This window comes from Grammomys surdaster, unplaced genomic scaffold, assembly GCF_004785775.1.
Source record: "Grammomys surdaster isolate TR1022 unplaced genomic scaffold, NIH_TR_1.0 63, whole genome shotgun sequence".
NCBI classification, from domain to species: Eukaryota; Metazoa; Chordata; class Mammalia; order Rodentia; family Muridae; genus Grammomys; species Grammomys surdaster.
This window is the reverse complement of record NW_021604565.1, coordinates 12,795,618-12,818,197: the sequence shown is the minus strand read 5'-3', so window position 1 is coordinate 12,818,197 and position 22,580 is coordinate 12,795,618. Positions and strand designations below refer to the sequence as shown.

The following is a 22,580-nucleotide window of genomic DNA, read 5'->3' as shown; positions in this document are numbered from 1 at the left end:
TGGAGTATTCCAGCTGTTTGATGCTGAAACACACGTGTAATAAATCTCCTGCCTGGGTCACTGTGACCTTATTTACTTGAGAATAGGAAAGGTCAGTGTCGTACACCATGTTTCAGGATTAGGAAAACACTCACCATTCGCTGCTGGACTTGAGAGTTAGGTTCCAAAGTCAAAACTGTGCACCATACATAAATAATGGAGCTGTTTGAAGTAGGCACCTGCACACGAGATAGGAAAGGCCCTGTAAGATCCTAAACAGCCTGACAATTAAGCAAAATAGAGTACCAGTTTAGATGATGAAAGTTTACAGTTACAGGAAAAAGCCACTAGGAAAACCAAGGAAGCAAAACCAGACTTAAAATGAAAAGGGACTCCTTCCTGCAAAAGTGAAGAAGTCTGCACATGGACAGTGACTGGAGATGGTGGGAGAATGAAGAGATCCAGTTCTTAAATGGACGAAAATGAAGGTGGTGAAGATTCAGACAGAGATAGAAAACATCACATCATCACAAAGATCCTCAAGTGGGGGGAGGTCAGGACCCCATTCCCACCTCTGGTAAGCCCAGAGGTGGGAGCCACTGCCTGAAGCGTTGACCAGTCTTTCTTTGCTTTTTTAGGCTTCATTTTCTGCACATACCAATTTTAATTTTATTACAAAGTATGGGCTACATAAAGTCAATGCATACTGAGAACATTTCTGTTTTTAAGTCACTCTGTTCCAGATATCAGGAGCTCTCATACCTGGATGACAGTGCTATACTCAGAGGCTCTGGGTTCCAGGCACACATCTCTTGACCAGTCCTCGTCTCCTTTAGCCTTCACACACAGCTCTGTCAGTTCACTGTTTTCTAATATGTACGAAGGCAACTTCTGTTTGGCTGTGAGGCAATCAAAGTGTTCTCGAACTACAGCTTGTCCATCTTGACCAATGTAATGCTGAACAACTTTCAGTTCTATGCTCTGAGACAAATAACTACAGATGATCTGTCTTCCACAGATGATAATCTAAAATATAATATATAAATACACAAAAGGTTCATCAATTTGGATGTCATTAACCAGCAATATGTATTCCTTCGGAGATATACTGATGTTCATTACAGATGAAGTCATCAGTTTAGTAAGACAGGGTAAGGAGTCTTTAAAGATGAATTTTGTTCTGATCATATACAGTTGATGATGTTTAAAGAGGAGACATGTAGGCTGGGAACCAGTGAGCAGCTGAAAACGGTGAGGTGGTTGAGAGAGAGCGAGATGACTGAGCTGGAGACTTGTGGTAGCATAGTAGTGCATAGTTCACCTGGCAGACAGGGCAGAGGCTCAAGCCTGCCAATCACCATAAGTATTCTCAGTGAGAAGCAGGAGAAAAGGCTGGAGAAGGGACATAGAGAGGATCCTGTAGCAAGCACTGTGCTCACATCTTGAGAAGTGACTGGCCAGGAGATCGTGGTCAGTGCTGACACCTGATACAGAAGCCGCCACGCATGGGAAGTGAAAGCGGACCCTCACTCTGCTATGTGAGAGCGGACATCAGTGTGCTCCCAAGGCTGCTCTCCAAGAGCTTGTCTTATCTGCTAAGAGATCTTGGTGGAAACTAATATAAATGAGCTTTGATTGAAATACAGAATTATATTTTACTCTTCTACATTGCAGAACTATACAACTTTAAAAAATGAACACATAGAAGTTTCCACTAATCCCATGGATTATCTAATTTTGCAACCAGCTAAAAATATAAGCCATATGAGGTAGTAAGAAATATTTTTTGAGGTGATTGAAATTGGAACGATCTTGCAAAATTTATTCTTACACAGTTAATATTTTAGAAAGCAAATCCTTCTATAATATCAATATTCACCATGACTAAGGAAAACATAACTTCCTTTTTGAAATAGTATTACAAATTGAACCCTGGGCTTTACACATCCCAGGCAAGTGTACTATCTCTGACCCCAGTCTCTAATGTAATACTTTTATAAGCTGTATTGCTTATTTGTGATATTTTTCAGATTATAGAATAATATCAATAATACATATATTATTATTATGGGCCTAAGCATATGATAACCAACTCTAATGTATCAACTTGATTGGACATTGGACTCCCAGGCAAATGGTATTTATCCTGGACATTTCTAGATGACATTACCATATGAACAGGCACACTGAGTAGAGCAGACTGTCCCTCCTTCAATGTAAGGGCATCATCCAGTCACTGTGAATAGTGCTAAGTATGAAGGCATATATTTTGCTGACTGAACAAGGGACACTGTTCAGATGTCCTAGCCATCTCATTCAAATGAAAACACTTGCTAGCTTTGGGCAGCTCTGTTGGTTCTGAGGATTCAGAATCAGACTGTAATTGCACATGGACACTTGAACTTGCTGACTGCAGATCTTTGCAGATTGTTTCCATAAGTAATGGGAACTGATTTATAATCAGTCAATCAACCAAACAACTAACCAACCAATTCTTTCAAATTATTTATTGGCTCTGTTTTGACCGAGAACCCTAACTCAGTAGGTGCTAGCATGATTCTCCTTAACAAGAAGAAGACAAGATATGTAGATATTGAGTAGCTTGCTAAGTCTGTCCCATAGTCTATACTGAAGATAGCCCCAATAAGCTTGTGTCATAAAAACCTAATACCTACTCATCAATTTAGATTTTACAAGAAAGAGGAACACAAACTTGCCAAGCACCACTGGTTCCTTTCTCATTTCATAGCCTGTCTTTTCCCCTTGCTGTTAAACACTTTTAGTTTGTTTAAGTATCAAAGATACCCAGATACCTCCCTTGGCTCTCAGCTGTCCTGCAGATGGTAAAAGGTGATTTCCTTCTCCTGTTGCCAAGGCCTAGGGTAAACATGGGAGTTTTGTTTTTAATATGAGGATTTTATCCTGCAATGGTCAGAGAGATAATCTAGGACTTACAAAGTCCCCCTGCATCTGCCATGAAGTCTTGTAAGAGCATATGAGGAGGCTATGGAGCCATCTTGAGACTAGGAAGTCAGATTTTTATTTAGGAGTATGTGGTGCATCCATGTATCTGCTATGTATGAAGGTGGAGGCCACAGAGCATGCGGATTGACTGGAGCTGGACGGACAGGTGGTTGTGAGCTACTCAGTGTGGGCACTGGGAACCAAACTCAGATTCTCTGGAAGCCCTTAACTCCTGAGTCATCTCTTCAGCCCCATGAATAATATTTGATGAATTATTATGTATTTAGAACAAGCCCCTAGAACCAGACCCCAAATATTAAATGGTCTGTCTGTAGTACCTTGCATTTTTTGAGTATAAGGATTTGACATTTTATTCTTAAAACATTATTTATTTTATTGATTTGTATGAGAGCTATAAAGTCTGTTTGGATCACATGCGTGCAGGACCTTTGGAGTCTACAGGGCTTTGAGTCCCCTGAAACTGAAGTTATTAAGCATTTTTAAGCACTGGACATCTCTACAACCCTTAGCATTTTCTTAAACATTTGCGTCAGAATTATGTTTCAATTCTTTAGGAGCACATCTGTAAAACAAGCTGTGCTGCACTGTTACACTTCCCCTAGATATGCTAGCTATTATAATGTTTTAGAACTATGTTTTCAGAAAAACAAACAATAAAATTCAACCATGAGTCCTAAATTAGTGGGAAGCGTTTCTTTAACATATGCTAGGGATTACTAGCCACTTATGGTAGTACATCTTTTGATGCCATAGTGGCACCTAGTTTTAAAAAAAAAAAACATTCAAAAACTCCAAGGTATTATCTAGCTGGCTTACTCTTAATATATCCAGGCCTGGCACTATGTACTCATGAAGCTTGCTTCACAACTTCTGTATCCCAGGAGACCTAGGAGAGAATTTGGCTCTTTCACAGAAACCACAACATCTTTGTAACCATCTGGGACTCACTTCTTTTAAAGACAAAGATCCTCTGGGTGGGTTTTTATAGTTTCATTTTAAAGTGAAAAGCTTGTTAAATAGGTTTTCAAATTTGATAAAAGGGAAAATCCTTTAAAATGTCCAGGGAGGAAGGCAACTTGGATAAAGGGAAACCCAAAATGGCCACTCACTGGAAGGATGCTCTTTCGGAGAACTGGGCTCAGCAAAGCTGTCTGCTTTTCTTCAAACTGGGCAACCTACAGTGCCTTTATTTTGCAAATCATGGTTAGAATTTCAAGATTAATTTATCAGTTGAAGACAGCTACTTATTTTTTTTAAATGTAGTGTTTCTCTTTAATACACATTTCCAGGTTTCACACTAATTTTTCTCTTTCCCCAAAGCCACAAAGATGCATACTGAAGATTTCTACATATGATTTTACTTAGCAGGTTTCAGAACTCTTATTAGATCACTGCCAAGAAGAACAGAGATATGAAAGAGTAACTCCAGAGTGCCAGATGCACTGGAAAATGATATCTTAACTGTGATTAAAAGTGTATGTACAGAGATGCATGAATACATGTATTTGAACCTTTAGACTGGCAGGACATTCTTCACTGAAGAGACAGGAAATACGGAAGCAAACGTGGGCGCATGAGTAGTTGCACAACACATAAGGATCCCAGGAAATGGTACATAGCCAGTTTCTAGTCAATCAGGAGAAATGATGTAAGAAAGACAGACCGCGTATCACTGTTAAAGATAGTTCTGGACAATTCTCCACTATCAGGAGCATATCAATGTGTCTAAAGCTCACCAAGGATCTGCATCCCATAAGACTCAGCAATTAGGCAGCTGCTGTTTATTGCAGACTCCTAAATCTAGGTTGGAGAGAAGGAAAGAAGCCAAGACAAGAATGAGGCAAGCTCCCTGGAAGCTCAGTTCATTTCTTTCTTTCTAACCTCATCAGCTGAAATCCTCTATTTTGAATGTTCCATACTATCACCAGATCTGAATACTAAATTATCATGGCTATAGAAATGAAATGAGATCTAATTGGAAAAAAATAAATATTGCTTGTGTATATGAGTGGGAAGGACCGAGGAGAGGGAAAGATTTGATAAGATTTTAGAAACTTTTTTGTTTTGATATTTGGAGTACTCTTACAACCCTGGGGCTTAGGAGACTCTTCCTTTCCAAGCTGAAAGGCTTTCTTTTTTCTTATTTATTTACTTAAATATACTTTTAATTGAAATTTAATTACATCATTTCCCCTTTCCTTTAACTTCTCCCATGTTCTATCCCAACTCTCAAACTGGCAGCCTCTTTTTCTTTATTATGTATACGTGTATATATGTGAATATACATATCCATATGCGAGGGCATTAACATAGCCTGCCGTGCATGTTTTTGCTGTCTGTGCTTTCTGTAAGGGGCTGTATACGGAGGTGGCTCTCAGAGTCCTCACAGTACGCTGTGCTGTGTGCTTGTTATGTATGTCTTACAGTTATGGAGAACAGTAAAAGCTTGGTGGAATGGTAAAAGATTTTGCGTCCAGTTTCAGAAATCACTTTCCTAATAGCTGGTAGAGAGCAAGAACAGAAAGAGTTACTAGGCATGAGGGATCAGGCCTCTTCTTTAAAGTATTCAAGCCAAAGCTGAGGGAGTGACTGACTATTCCTAAGACATGCTTGGAAATGGGAAGGTGATGTGCTCTTGATGAGCACAAGGGATAGACTCAGAGGATGGGTTTACATTTATCATACAAGAGTACAGCCACTGAGAACTCTTAGGGCAGACGGGAGCGCCAGCGTTAATCTTCATCCCACAGGTAGGTCCTCTCGTATGTCAGAAATACTCATTTGTTTCATGTTTATGTCTATTTGATAATGTTTGGAGCATCTTGTCTTAATTCAAATTCTAAATATTTTCCAAAGACTTGATGAAGCACTATCTTTTCAGTGAGGCCTCTAAATTCCCTTCACACTTACTGCCAGTAGTATATAGGCCAGGGTTTACACGAATTTGCAACTTGAGAACAAAGACTGTGTCCTGGTCTTGGTATGTGGAGTGCCGGGTTAATCAGGACACTGCTCCCCTGCTTCCTGTCTTCCTCTGTTTTGAGTTTTCTTCCCACTGCTGTTGTCCACAATAATGAGAACTGAAAGTTCTGACCCCTGATTAAACTCAGTCCAGGATGGATGGTAGGGCCTACTCTCCCTCTTGCCAGTTGCTGCCTGCCCTGCTGCTCCATGGGAGGGGTACCCCGCTCCCAGGAGGAATGCTGCACCTATCACACCCTCAGTTCCCATGAGCTCTGCTTTGCTTGTTTCAATCCAGATGCAGACGTGTATGTGAAAACCCTTATAGCAAACTCAGCTATTGTGTGTGGTGAAGCCAGTCTTCAGATTTTTAATACTTCCTTTTTTCCCTTTCTACTTTTGTCATATGCTGCACGCTTGAAAAACATCTTTTAGAAACCACATTTTCACATCTTAAGAACACAGAAAAAAAGTGTCAGATACTTTTTCCCTTTGCAGTCTTAGAACTTCAAAAACGGCCAAAAGGAAGTTTTATAAAATACGTAAAAATATGTGCTGAGAGCTGAGGTTTTATATGCCAAGAGTTAGACTGCAGAGTGTTTACTGCAGCTAATATTAACTCTTAGGAAAAGCAAAGCTTGCTGGAATGCAGGCTCAGCCTGCCACAGGAGACTAGCCTAGTGCTTTCACACACATTAGTCTTGTGTGCACGTGCATGAGAAGCAACTCTAGGTTATCCACTGGTGGATTATCCAGTCTCTCCTTCTCTTTGCTTCTTTTCCTTCCCAGGAAAGGCCTTCAGCTATTTCGCAGCTCATTAGCACCTCTATGAGAAGGCAGGTGGTGACAGGGAGAAAAGGTGGAACTAAAATCAGTAAACCTTACTGCTCGTTAGCAACTCTTATAAAGGATGAGGGACAATGGGTCTGAAGCCACCATCCTCATCAGCATCAGCAGCACTGAGTATCCGCGTGCGTGTTCGGTGTCAGATGGAAGATACACACAACCACTGGTACACGTCTCACACTACTCACTCGCATTTAAGAGGCATGCCTATTATACTCAGGTTCAGGAGATGTCTGGGTCATGAGCACAAGACTCACCTGTTTTTGCACTCCGCTGAGTGGCCGAACTTTGATGATGAGTGAAGCAATTCGACCCTTGTACTGAATCGTTCTAATAAATGTACCAGCATTATCCACAGTGAAGGGCTCTGACCAACGCCAGTTGCCCCAGCCTTCAATACAGATGTGTAACAGCTGGAAAGAAAAACAATACTCGTCATAAAGCCAAACATGCCAACAAAAGTCTAGTCCTAAAATGAAAGTCGTGTTGCTGGAAGACCTCTCTCTATTTGTAATCTCTAGCATGTGTTTTCTTTCTAACCTGCATTATTCATCGGCTTCCAGCTTACTTCACCAGGCTAAGAATAGCAAATATGCCGTAGAGTCAATGTTGTTTTCCAGATCACAGTTTGAAATAATGGTTCTATCAAATGGCAAAAGGTCTGTTGAACATTTGAGGAGGAAAAAAGCCATTCCATTCATTTAGAGGACAAGAGGTTTAAATGTGAGATCAAAGAACACTGGTCTTGGCTGATAGCACATTCAGCTAACTTCTGCTTGTAGCACTATTTTTGACTCTAAATTACCAGTCCTTGAGTTTTTTCTTTTTGATAAAACATAAAACAGAAGACAAAATTCATTTAATATATCTTTTATGAGATTACACTATTAAATCTGAAATACCTTCAACATTTTGACATGAGATAAATGCCTTTGTCTCTTTCCCTTTTTGCATTATATGTTTACTGTAACTTTTACCAACTGAATCTCTGGGTGCACAGTCTCATTTACTTACATAGTATCGAGACTGTTGGCAATAATTGAGTTTCTTTCATGAGTCATTCAAGTAGTTACTATTTTATGGTTTTTTCCAAGGGGGGGGATTTATTCAGGAGATAAGGCAAAGGTGGGGGGAGAGAAATGGGAGAAGATGGCAGAGAAAGAGGAGAGAGAGAGGAGAGAAGTGGAGGAAGAAGAGAAGTAGAGGCTCGCCATGACCACGTGGAGAGAGGGGGAAAGGAAGGGAGGAGAGGCTAGGGGACAGAGAGAAGCTAGAGGCAAGAGAGCAGAGAGCAGAGAGCAGTATTTACTATTTTAGCTAGTAATTACCAACTTAGCCTATAAAAATCAGTTTAATTATAGGCATACTAAATAAATGGGAATTAATACTTCTTTATAAAATATATAAACAATATTTGATATGCTTAGGTAGTATACAAAAACTGATACTTTAAATGTTTGTATGATACAGGATATAAGGCTTTTCATTCCATTATTTAGTAAACCTTACTAAAGGTGAAGAAACACTCCCAACTAGAGACTGAACGATACTGAAAACATCCACGGAGTCACACATCTATAAAGATGCACTAAAGGTAGACACAGTATTATCCCAAAATCAAAGTATTCATGGAGGCACATTTTTTTTTCTTTCAATTTCAGCCTTCAGAAGAGCCTTGACAACATGCTTTGGTTTGAAACTTTCTCAAGGTCACTAGTCTTCACAGATATGTTTTGGTGGATGACTATGGTAGCACTGTCACTGAGGGTGCCTACACAAGTCTTTCCTAATATCCCCTGGCTTCCTCCTGCTTGTATTATAGCCTTCCTTCAGTTCTTCCTTCGAACCATGGCTAATGAGTCCCAGAAATAAAAAGGCCACCAATGAGAGGACTTCTAAAAAGGAAGACTAACAGCAAAAATATAGGACAGCAAGTACTCTCAGTAAAAACAGGGTCTCACTTACATACACTCTACAATATAAAAGTGTCATAGTATCTTTGATGTGTAAGTATCAGCTACAAGGGAGAAAAAGAGAGAGAGAAAAGCAATCACAGTGTTTGGAAACATTTTTCTTCTTCTTTTCTTTTTTCTTCTTCTTTTTTTTTTTTAATAGCAGCAACTGGGAATACAGTTCAGATCCACACAAAGCTGAAGGAAATAAAGTTGTTTTCTTTGGAGGCACTAGTAGCTGGGAATGACAAAAAGCAAAAAAACATAACAAAATAAAACCCCAGGAGGAAAGTTACTTAAGGTCAATGCAGCTGGATTTCCTGAACATGCCAATACACTCCAGAGAAGGTTTTGAATATATACAATGCGACTTTAATTGAAGATATGCACATTTGCATATGAGATCAGTTTAATTATAGCTGATCTTTCCTGTGGATTGATTTGGTACCACCAAGGAAGATGCTGTTAGGTTTTCCTTGGCAGTTGTTTGTTTTCAAAATGTTGGCAAACATATTTTCTTTGAATTATTAAAATTCAGATTCATTTGGATTCAGTTCACACAGAAAAGTCAAGCAGGAAGAAAACATAATTCTTTTCCCCATATGCATCAATTAAGGACTTGCATTGTTCTGGGTCCACCCTTAAGAAATATCTATCACTGGGAATTACATGCATATAATCTTCTAGGAAAGCAATTGCATTCAAGGAGAAAAGTCTATGAGATCTCAGAAGGCCCAGGAACATATCAGCCCTATGGCTCTAGTTGGTCACAGATGGCAATGATCAGACAGTTCCACAAGCTATGGTGGGAAACATCTTCCTCTTGTATACAGTGGCTAAAGTTTCCTCTTGAGAAATAAAATTCCTATCTGGATTTTAATTTCTAGACATGAATATAAAATCTGGCACAAAAATAATAAAATTTATGTTAGGCTACCTAATTTCAATGAGATATTTTCTGTTATCCAACCAGGTCATCTCTATTATGTGGGCTTCACAAGTAAGGCAGTGCTGAGACACTCTGAAAGAGATGAGGTGTGCTCTTTTGAGCCACCAGGAGTGGACTATCTTGTAGAGAGATACTCAAGAGTAGATGGACCACAGTGGCAGTGGGGAAGAGCAGGGTACTCAGGCAGTCCAGACAAGGGAGGGCCTGTTTCCGGCTCCCGAGATTAGGAGAGCTTCAGGAACAGCTGGGGCTCAGTTTGGGTAGAACTTCTATTGGTAAAAATAACAGTTCATTCCATGCCAAAGGGACTTGAGATTTGAAAAGCAACAGCCATACACAGTTAATAGTGTCAGCTTGCTGGGCAAAGGAAGATGGAAGTTAGACAGGCAGCCTAGGGGATAGCTAGCACACATTTCTGAAACTTGGAGTTCGTGATCTATTCAGGATTTACAGAACTCTAACATGCTGCATATGTAGTGTTAACAGAAGAGTAAGTAGTGTAGGAGGCACAAAGGCTGCATGTTAGCATGAGAGGCAACAAAAGGAGAGGAGGGCAAGGGCCTTATCCCTTTTGTCTGGAGCCCAAGGCTTTCTTGTTTCTTTATCACCTCTGGGGGCTTTTCTTTTTTCTTTGAAGAGCTTCCATTACTGACTCATTTCCTCTACACCTTCCTGTCAATCCAGACTTTTCATTCTTCTCTGGACTATTTAGGTAGTGCTTAATATTTTTCTACTGAGTGGAAAAGTTAACCAAGAGTCACTCTTGGAACTTTTAAATGATCACTTAAAGGCAGCTGTAAGGCCAGAGATAGCGGCTACAACTGTTGGGGGACCCCCAGGTACTGATCTTTCTTTATTCAGCAGCCTCTGGGGCTGTGGTGCCAAGCAGGCTAAATGTGTAATTTTACTACTGAAGACTTCACATGGGAGTATATACAGCTTTCAAGTTTTTTTTTTTTTCCTGTACAAAATAAAACAGAATTAGTGGTCAGAGAGTTAGAGATCAGTCCTGAGGACCACCCACAGACATGTCTAAAGAGAATTCCTGAATTGATATACTCAGGAAGAAAGAAAACTTAAGATGCAGTCCAGGAGAACAGAGTCACTAGGAAAGGAGAAAGGCTGAATAAGTGAGTAGATGGTGTACAATACATTAAATCCGCACAGTAAAGGTGTCAAAGACTTTTCTGTGAACTGATATATTTGTTACTCACTTACAAATGACTGTAAAGATTTTTATACCTTAAAAAATAAGTGAGGTTGGCTTCTGTGTTTTACAATTTACCCTACAGTTGTCCACAATGTTCTAATGAGAAACTAAAAATTCAAACAACTACAAAGATTTTTCTCAATCTCTTGTACTCATTATAGAAATTTTTAAGGAGGGTAAAACATTAAGATGTAATCCAAGGGCAATAAGCAACTGGATATTATTGATATGTCTTAAACCTATAAATTTTACATATTTTAATATGTTAAAATGTATACACCATTTATTTATTAAACTTTTAAACTCATTAATGTAACATTTTACTTTACAGTGGGCATTTAATATATTTATTGAATAAATGAATCAAGGCTAATGAGACTAAAATTCTCACAAACTTTAGTAGAGACATTTATGCACAAAATAATAATTAAATTAAATTACAATATTAAAATATTTTCTCTTTTGAATATTCCTTCAAGATAGAAGCTGTATCTGACATGGATAATGATATTAGACTACAAATCAATGTACTCTCAGTGTCTAATCAGACACTGAGATACTGACAGTAGAACATCAATAAGATAAGATCTGGGGAGGAAAAACTATGATAAAATATAGTGTATGAAAATTTTAGTAAAAATATGAAAAAAGGTTAAGTAAACAGAGTGATAAGACAGGTGAGCAGCTTGAATAAAAACTGAGATGTTTTTCTTTTTAAATCTTACTTATACAAAATATTATCTGGAAAACAAAGTTCGTCTACTCATTTGCAGTGTCTGGTTTAAGTGTATGTGTAATGTTAGAAAATTAGTAGAACAATGAGAGGAAATATGTGTTTCATTGTGTGTTTTCACAGAAACTCAATTTAAGAATGCTTATTAGCTAACATCATGACAAAAGTCATACAGAAATAATTCTACATAATGGCTAGATAGCATCATGACTAAACACGGACATTTTCTGGATCCTATAGAGCCTTTCACATTTGTAGAATACAATTTATCATAAAAAAGAATAGTTAGATAGAAATAAAATTGAATTGTTTTTTCAGTGCAGAACTTCGACTCTTTTGTGTAGGGACAAGAAAAGAGGAAGAGGGCTAACTTATGAAAGCCTTTCTAAAGCAACTAAGAGTGGCCACCACCATGGCTATGGGCTACTGAGAGTGGCCACCGCCATGGCCATGGGCCGCTGAGGGTGACTGCTGCCACACTTCATGGTCCGCTGAGTACTTCATATTTCAGAGTGGGAAGTATCTGTAAGTTTTCCCTTAGGATTGTATGAATCCAACAAAGGTTATAAATGCCATGCAATTAGTATAAAACAACTTATAAAAGAGAGAAACCTGACATCTCATTAGACTCTAGACAATCAAAGAACCCTATTAAAAAATGGAGCACAGAGCTGAACAAAGAATTCTCAACTGAGGAAGCTCAAATGGTTGAGAAGCACCTAAAGAAGTGTTCAGCATCCCTAGTCATCAGGGAAATGCAAATGAAAACAACCCTGAGATTCCACCTCACACCAGTCAGAATGGCTAAGATCAAAAACACAGGTGACAGCAGATGTGGAGAAAGAGGAACACTCCTCCACTGTTGGTGGGATTGTAAGCTGGTACAACCACTATGGAAAGCAGTCTGGTGGTACCTCAGAAAATTGAGCATAGTGTTACCTGACGACCCAGCTATACCACTCCTGGGCATATACCCAAAAGATGTTTCAACATACAACAGGGACACATGCTCCACTATGTTCATGGCAGCCTTATTTATAATAGCCAGAAGCTGGAAAGAACCCAGATGTCCTTCAACAGAAGAATGGATGCAGAAAATGTGGTACATTTATACAATGGAGTACTACTCAGCTACTAAAAACAATGAGTTCATGAAATTCTTAGGCAAATGGATGGAGCTGGAAAATATCATCCTGAGTGAGGTGACCCAATCTCAAAAGTACATACATGGTATGCACTCACTGATAAGTGGATATTAGCCCAAAAGCTCACAATACCTAAGACACAACGCATAGACCACATCAAACTCAAGAAGAAGAAGGAAGGCCAAAGTGTGGGTGCTTTAGTCCTTCTTAGAAGGAGTATCAAAAGATTCAACCAGAGCTCCCAAAGTCTAAACCTCCAGCCTGAGAGAACAAAGGGAGGGACTCATGTCTCCACCTGTATAGGTAATTGAGGGTGGCCTTGTCAGACATCAGTGGAAGTGGAGGGCCATGGTCCCCGAAAGCTTGGATTCTCTAGTGTTGGGGAACTTGAGAGCAGGGAGATGGGACTGGGAGGATGTTTGGAGCACACCCTCATAAAAATAGGAGGAGGGTGTAGGGGATAAGGGGATTTGGGGGAGAATGGGAGAGGAGATAACATTGAAAGGTAAATACGTAAAATATCCAATTTAAAAAAAAGAGATAAAGAGTCTGAAAAAAAAGAAAGAGTTTACTTATTTCAAATTATTTTCAAAAGTTTCTAGGAAATGCTAATTGGCTAAGATCTTATTTTAAGCTCTCCACAAAAGAATTTAAGTTTCTGTTTAATATTCTCAAGAGAGATGTAAATCCTAATTTCCCTCAACAATTAATTGACAAAAGAGAAGTAATCTCACAAAAAGTAGAAGAAGCTATTATTAATTGATAAATTATATAGTCTGATTAGTTGTTGGCTGTGCTATTGACAGTCTTTGACAAAAGAGATTATTAATATAGATTTATATTTCTTTAAATAGTGTCTTCATGACTCTCTGGAAGGAGTGGCTGTTGGCGCTTCTGCCCTGATTTTATAAGAACTCTGAAAAATTGGCTTTAAAAATAAAAGAAGGGGGATGGTACTCCCCCAGAAGGAGTCCCCCTGAAATACTCTCCATCATGCATTATTCACTTTTAACTCTCTAAAACTGAAAGCTCATGGCAAATCTGCTGCTGACTGTTTCTGGCATCACCGAGACCAATAAAAACTATGCCACAGCCATGTGGAAGGACACTCTTACCCTTAAAGGGAATGGCCCAGACCCAGTTCTCTTATGGGGCCGAGGATCGATATGCCTGTTTGATACCACAGAAGGCACAGCTAACCGGCTACCAAATAGATTAATGAAATAAATAGATACCTCCACAAAGCCAGGCCCAACCATAAATAAGATGAATAACAATTGACATCCAGGGAAGAGAAATCTCCCTGAGAATTCCCTTCTTTTTCCTTTCCAGGTAAAAATGAATCCCCCATGATGTCTGCTGTTAGAAGTTCTAATCAAGATGCTGGCCTCTGAACTTATACTGCTCAGACCTTTGACGGGCTATTGAGAAAAACATCAAACAGCTAGAGATTGACATCACGAATCTGAAGAAATCCCTTGTTTCACTGTCTGAAGAGACCTCCAAAAATCGTAAAGATCCTTATTTGACTTGATTCACTCTATTACAATAGAAAAGGCTGTGTACAGCTCTTGACTGTGTACAGCCCTTAAAGAAGAATGTTGCCTTTACATAGACAAGACAGGGGTGGTTAAAGAGAGCCTGAAAAAGGTCAGAGAAGGCCCTGAGAAAATTCAGAGAGAGAAAGAGAAAGGTGAGTGCTGGTACAAGAATTGGTTTTCATCCTCTCCATGGTTGTCAACCCTACTTCCTCCCATCTTGGGACCATTAATTGCGTTATTTTTGCTTATTTCTTCTGGTCCCTGGGCCTCAAATAGGCTGACTAACTTTGTGAAACGACAGAAAAATAATTTGGTAGCAAATCCTATTCAGATAAATTATCATAAGTTAGCTATGGAGGACCACGAGACTCAAGATGAGGTTGTTACTCTATCCAGAGTGTTCCCAAAACCCATCTCCACTCAACCTAAAAGAGGGGACTTCCACCCCTAGACCAAGCAGAGAGGGGCCACCCAGAACCCCCTCTGACTGGCAATCTGAATTCTTGCTTAGGCTGCGAGGCTAAGCACTGCAAGGGAATATAAATAAAAGTTAAAAATACCTCTCTGGGTTCCCTGAGGGAAAAGCCTGACTGCATAGGGGTTGATGTCAAAAGTATCCCCTCTCCAGGAAAAAGACATCGGGATGGGTATGGCCCTCATGCCTCACTGGGCAACGACAGGGGGACTGGAGCCATTACAAGGTCTCCTTCAATTACTGGAGGTCAGGCCTCTATCCCTGCCTTCGCAAGATTAGAATCACCACAGCCCTTCTATACTTAGAGAAGGGAGGAGATGTCAGGGACATCCCTGCTTACACACTGAAGGCCTAAAATCAGCCATAGGCCTAAAATCAGCAATAGGCCTGTCACACATGTATACTAACACCAAGTCTTGGGTCTCAGTGGAAAAACATTGAAACAGATGGTTATAAGTTATTGTAAACAGGCAGCTTTTGTGGAAATTTACCAGCCTGAGTAGTCACAGACCTTGTAAATAGGTAGCCTTGGCAGACAATACCAACTTAGATAAGGACAAGTGAATCATAGGCAGAGTCATAGTGACCTGTCCCCTGAACCTTCACCCTGCCGATACCCTGTTCTGAAAGATATCTGTATTCCCCCTGAACACCCATGCTCCAGTGTCATCCCCTTCCCCACGTCCTGCCTTTCTGTGTTTACAACCCAGATGTGTGAATGAATTACGATTTGAAAAAAATAAATTATTAAAAAAAAAGAACATTACATCCTAAAACAAAAGAATATAACCTTTTCTCAGCACCTCATGGTATCTTCTCCAAAATAGACAGTATAATTGGTCAGAAAACAGGCCTCAACAGATACACGAAAACTGAAATAATCCCATGCATCCTATCAGATCACCATGGACTAAGGCTGGTCTTCAGTAACAACAAAAACAAGGGAAAGCCCACATTCACGTGGAAACTGAACAACACTCTACTCAATGATAGTGTGGTCAGGGAAGAAATAAAGAAAGAAATTAAAGACTTTTTAGAATTTAATGAAAATGAAGACACATCATACAAAAACTGATGGGACACAATGAAAGCAGTACTATGAGGAAAACTCACAGCTCTAAGTGCATACAAAAAGAAACTGGAGACAGCATACACTAGCAGCTTGACAACACACCTGAAAGCTCTAGGAAAAAAAGCAAACACACCAAACAGGAGTGGACGGCAGGAAGTAATCAAACTCAGGGCTGAAATCAACCAAGTAGAAACAAAAAGAACTATACAAAGAATCTATAAAACCAGGAGCTGGTTCTTTGAGAAAATCAACAAGATAGATAAACCCTTACCCAGACTAATCAGAGGGCAGAGAGACAGTGTCCAAAGTAATAAAATCAGAACTGAAAAGGTTTTGTCACAGAAGCAACATAAACCGAGGAAATTAAAAAAAAATCATCAGATCCTACTACAAAAGCCTATACTCAACAAAATTGGAAAATCTGGAAGAAATGGACAATTTTCTAGACAAATACCAGTTACCAAAGTTAAATCAGGCCTAGATAAACCACCTAAACAGTCCCATAACCCCAAAAGAAATAGAAGCAGTCATTAAAAGTCTCACCACCAAAAAAGTCCAGGACCAGACAGCTTTAGTGCAGAGTTCTATCAGACCTTCAAAGAAGTCTAAATACCAATTCTCTATTAAACTGCTCCACAAAATACAAACAGAAGGAACACTACCCAATTAATTCTATGAAGGGACAATTACACTCATACCTAAACCACACAAAGACCCAAGAAAGAAAGAGAACTTCAGACCAATCTCCCCTATGAATATTGATGCAAAAATACTCAATAAAATTCTCACAAACTGAACCCAAGAACACATCAAAACAATTATCCATCACGATCAAGTAGGCTTTATCCCAGGAATGCAGAGATGGTTCAATATACAGAAATCCATCAATGTAATCCACTATATAAACAAACTCAAAGGAAAAAAAAACCACAAGATCATATCACTAGATGCCGAGAAAGCATTTGACAAAATTCAACACCCCTTCATGATAAAAGTCTTGGAAAGATCAGGAATCCAAGACACATACCTAAACATAGTGAAAGCAATATACAGCAAACCAGTAGCCAACATCAAACTAAATGGAAAGAAACTTGAAGCAATCCCACTAAAATCAGAGACTAGACAGGCTGCCCACTCTCTCCCTACCTATTCAGTATAGTACTAGAAGTCCTAGCCAGAGCAATTAGACAACAAAAAGAGGTCAAAGGGATATAAATTGGAAAGGAAGAAGTAAAAAATTTCACTATTTGCAGATGATATGATAGTATACTTAAGTGACCCCAAAACTTCCACCAGAGAACTCCTAAACCTGATAAACAACTTCAGCAAAGTGACTGGATATAAAATCAACTCAAACAAATCAGTAGCCTTCCTCTACTCAAAAGATTAACAGGCTGAGAAAGAAATTAGGGAAATGACATCCTTCACAATAGTCACAAATAATATAAAATACCTTGGTATGAATCTAACCAAGTAAGTGAAAGATCTGTATGACAAGAACTTCAAGTCCCTGAAGAAAGAAATTGAAGCAGTTCTCAGAAGATAGAAAGATCTCCCATGCTCATAGATTGGCAGGATTAATATAGTAAAAATGGCTATCTTGCCGAGAGCAATCTACAGATTTCATGCAATCCTCATCAAAATTCCCACTCAATTCTTCACAGAGATAGAAAGAGCAATTCTCAAATTTATTTGGAACAGCAAAAAACCCAGGACAGCAAAAAACTATTCTCAACAATAAAAGAACTTCTGGGGGAATCACCATCCCTGACTTCAAGCTGTACTACAGAGCAATAGTGATAAAGACTGCATGGTATTGGTACAGAGACAGGCAGGAAGATCAACGGAATAGAATAGAAGACCCAGAAATGAACCCACATACCTATGGTCACTTGATCTTTGACAAAGGAGCTAAAACCATCCAGTGGAAAAAAAGACAGCATTTTCAACAAATGGTGCTGGTTCAACTGGAGGCCAGCATGTAGAAGAATGTAAATTGATCCATTCTTATCTCCTTGTACAATGCTCAAGTCCAAGTGGATCAAGGACCTCCACTTAAAACCAGCTACACTGAAACTAATAGATGAGAAAATGGGGAAAAGCCTCGATTACATGGGCATAGGAGAAATTTTCCTGAACAGAACACCAATGGCTTATGTTCTAAGATCAAGAATTGACAAATGGGACCTCATAAAACTGCAAAGCTACTGTAAAGCAAAGGACACTGTCAATATGACAAAGCGGCAACCAACAGATTGGGAAAAGATATTTACCAATCCTACATCTGATAGAGGGCTAATATCCAAGGTATACAAAGAACTGAAGAAATTAGACTCTAGACAATCAAAGAACCCTATTAGAAATGGGGTACAAAGCTAAAGAAAGAATTCTCAACTGACGAAGCTCAAATGGCTGAGAAGCACCTAAAGAAATGTTCAACATCCTTAGTCATCAGGGAAATGCAAATCAAAATAACCCTGAGATTCCACCTCACACTAGTCAGAATGGCTAAGATCAAAACCTCAGGTGACAGCAGATGCTGGCGAAGATGTGGAGAAAGAGGAACACTCCTCCATTGTTGGTAGGATTGCAAGCTGGTCCAACTACTCTGGAAATCAGTCTGGCAGTTCCTCAGAAAATTGAACATAGTATTACCTGAGGACTCAGCTATACCACTCCTGGGCATATACCCAGAAGATGCTCTAACATATAAGAAGGACACATGTTCCACTATGTTCATAGCAGCTTTATTTATAATAGCCAGAAGTTGGAAAGGACCCAGATGTCCTTGAACACAGGAATGGGTACAGAAAATGTGGTACATTTACACAATGGAGTACTACTCAGCTACTAAATCAATGAGTTCATGAAATTCTTAGGCAAACGGATGGAATTGGAAAATATCATCCTGAGTGAGGTAATCCAGTCACAAAAGAACACACATGGTATGTACTCACTGATAAGTGGGTATTAGCACAAAAGCTCACAATACTGAAGATACAATACATAGACAACATGAAGCTCAAGAAGAAGAAGGAAAACCAAAGTGTGGGTGCTTTGGTCCTTTTTAGAAGGAGTATCAAAAGATTCAACCAGAGCTCCCAGGGTCTAATCTTCCAGCCTGGGAACACAAAGGGAGGGACCCATGGCTCAGTCTGTATAGGTAGTTAAGAATGGCCTTGTCAGGCATCAGTGGAAGTGGAGGGCCTTGGTCCCTGAAAGTTTGGATTCCCTAGTGCTGGGGAATTTGAGAGCAGAGAGACGGAAATGGGTGGATGGTCGGGGCACACTCTCATAGAAGGAGGAGGAGGGGGAATGGAATAAGGGGTTTTGGGGGGAATGGGAGAGGGGATAACATTGAAAGGTAAAGAAATAAAATATCCAATAAGAAAAAACAGATAATGGGTCTGGCAATTGTAGTTGAGCAGTTGACAATTTATAATGGGGATTTCGTATAATCCTCAAGGACAAGGTATTGTGGAAGAGGCCCATGGAACTTTAAAAAGATTGGTGAGACATACTGTTGCTGAGACAAAGAACGATGCCGACCTGTGAGCTTGCTGAGTGCCCTGACAAGGGTCACTGGGGAGCTGTATTGGACATGTGTTCCTGACCCACCTTTGCTTGACTATATCCCAGACGGGACAAGCTGCCTTGCCTCAAGTTTTTAGACCTTGTGGGATAGAGAATCAAAAAGAGAAATTATAATGTATTCTTCTTAAAGGTGATCAGCTATTAGGACTCAATCATGTACTGGTCTAGAAATCAATCCAATATTGGAAATAACAGTCTACTTTTGGAAGACTGGATCTGGACATTGTCACAGACATATTTGGAGGTTAGCTGTAGTTCACTATGATGTTACGATGGCAAGAGATAAAGTTGGGACAGGATCTGGATTTCAAACAAGGGTTAATGTATGTTTTAAGACTCTTTTAATTGTCAAGCTAAAATTGGTTTTGTCTCATCTATAGTATTTATTGTAAGTTGCATTCACTGTATAATTTCCAATTGTGTTAGTGTGTTGAAACCTGGCATGTCTGTTGCAGGGTGGGGGGGGGTCTATCAACCAGCTTTTGTCTTACTTCCCTGAGTATTAGAAAACCTTGATTCGCTGAAAAGAGCTTAACAGTGTTGGAAAAAGTGAGTTAGGCTTTAAGCAGAAGCAAGAGGGTAGTGGGCTTGATTATTGCTGGTATAATATCATTAATTTCATTAATTGCTAGCACCACTGCTTCTGCAATAGCACTGACACTAGGAGTTAAGACAACTATTTTTGTTAGCCATCTAGCAAAAAAATGTTACTAATGTATTGAGTATACAGAAGGATTTATATAAGATATCTGGAACAACTGATGATGCTCTATAACCTATTCAAATTATTGTAAGGAGGTTCATGGTTCAAGAATTAGTAGCCATCCCAAGTGTCATGACAAATATCATTGGCGTAGTACTACTTTTGAAATTTACAATGATTGTCATTAAAATTAGAAAAAAGTTTAAAGACACCTGTAGGATATTTGGCACAATCCTAACACCTCTCTGGGTATGTTAACTTTGCATAGTGAGATTATGAATTTAAAGAATGCTGCTCTGCTGAGATTTGATGCTGCAGATAATGCCGATAAAATTATCCATGCCCTGAGGTCAGTATTTCCACTTTGGTCAAACCTCAGGAATGGCATATATAGCTTAATCAGGTTAGCTCTTCTTGTCCTGAGAATACTTTTATTTCTGCCCATCGTGTTAAAGCTTGTCTCTAACTACATCAACAGGCTGACAGCCAAAGTACATGACTTGAAACTGATAATGGACCCCCAGACAGAGTTATTAATTTAACAGGCTGGCAAGCCAAGGATGAGTAAGATTCTACACAGAGCCTTACCAACCTAAGACAGAAGTGCATTGCTTTGGATAGTGCATATTCCATGATGGGCAAGGAAGGCATTCTTGTCAGAAGCACCTACGACAGGCTCAGTCTTGTTAATAAAATAAAAAAGGAGGCAAGGTGGAGAGCCTTTGGGGCTGCTTGGCAAGAATCTGACATGGGCCAAGGACAAGGAAATGGGCTGCCTGGCAGGAATATGACATTGGCCAAGGACAAGGAAGTGGGCTTCAGGCAGGAATATGACAATAGGCTAGAACAAAGAAGTAATTTCAGGTAGGAATCTAAATCTTAGGCTACAACAAAGAAGTAATCCCAGGCAGGAATCTAAATCTTAGGCTAGAACAAAGAAGTAATTTCAGACAGGAATCTAAATTTTAGGCTAGAACAAGGCAGTAGGCTTCAGACATGAAAATGACTTTGGGCTAGGACAGGGAAGTAGGCTCAGATACTTTGGTCATCCTTATAAGCCCTTAGAAACAGTGATCACAGGAGTGTTCATGTAATTGGGTTTAAAGCCTTGCTTTCTCTTTGACTATTTGTGTTTATTGTCTTGCTTGTTCCTTGACTATTTGCATCTATTGTATTGCTAGACCCTCAACTTAGAACTGACCTTAATACATGCATGTAATTAAAATGGTATAAAAGCAAAAAGGAGGAGGGGGTATAGGATAGGGGGTTCTAGGGAGGAGAAAAGGGATGACATCTGTCTGTATTGTAAATAAATATCCAATAAAAAACAAACAAGCAAGCAAACAAACAAAAACCCCACAAAGCTAACCAAACAAAAACTCCAGGTTTATCTTCCTCACTTTTGTACTTTCAGTTCATTTCCCAGACTACTACTTTCCAAACAAAGATCTTTCTTTCAGCCATAAAGCTATCAATGATGTCCTAAATGTCCAATACAGTAGTCTCTTTGGTTTTTGTATCACTCAATCTCCCTATGACAGCTAAGAATAGTGATTATGTTGAGATTTGGTCTTTTGCTGGTGTTGTAATGCTAAATACTGGCCCCCAAGATCTGGTTGCCTCAGGGATGAGGGAATCTTCACATGCATCAAGTGATGCAATGTAATCTTGCTCCTTAATGTAAAACTATTGAATAAAGATGCCCACAGCTACAGCCTATAGTTGGGCAGCCTATAGCTGGACAGGTGGGGCTTTGTTGCCTGGGGCTTGAGATATAAGGAGAGGAACCTGAGGAAAAAGAGGAATGGGGAGAGTAGACACAATGGCATATGGATTGTGAGAAATGGCCATGAGAGCTGGCCAGTCAGAGTAAGACAGCTCTGGCGTAACATGGCAAGTTATATCTTGGGGTTATTGGCAGGGAAATAGACATAGTATCATAGAGAGTAGATTTGTGTCCAGCTCTAGTGCTTTAAAGACTTTTTATAAATATAAAGGTTGCATTTTTTATCTGGGAACTGAATGATCAAAGGCAGAGATTAAATAATTACTACAATGATGATAACTGTACCCAGCTAGACACTCCCTTTTATTCGTGCTCATGAGTGTGTGTGTGTGTATACGTGTATGTAAGAAGTCTGAGGTCAGTGTTGTGTAACTTCTTGGATTGTCTCCCACTTTATCTTCTTGAGACAAGGTCTCTCGTAATTGGAGCTTACTAATTGGTTAGACTGGCTAGCCAGTAAGCCTCTGCAAGGTCATTTCTAAGATATCTCAATGATGCCTGCTTCTTATTATCTGTTTCTTTGTGTAATTGTTTCCACATTAGACAGGACTGATTTGTGTTTTACCCCTGGGATGGAACAGAAATGATAATAACTTTTCTCTCCTCCTCCTCTTCCTCCTCCTCCTCTTCCTCCTCCTCCTCTTCCTCC

The 22,580-nt window shown here is 39.5% G+C and overlaps 1 protein-coding gene across 1 annotated transcript in view; it reads right to left on the bottom strand.

Annotated features, from left to right (window-relative positions):
* The window catches only part of Vps13b (vacuolar protein sorting 13 homolog B), a 585,584-nt gene that overhangs the window by 48,349 nt on the left and 514,655 nt on the right, over positions 1-22,580 (bottom strand). The window contains exons 43-45 of the mRNA XM_028767027.1: positions 7,029-7,184; positions 742-1,005; positions 135-218 (exon numbers count right to left, since the gene is read on the bottom strand). Coding sequence (XP_028622860.1) covers positions 135-218; positions 742-1,005; positions 7,029-7,184 — 504 coding nt within the window. The remainder of the gene's footprint in view (positions 1-134; positions 219-741; positions 1,006-7,028; positions 7,185-22,580) is intronic.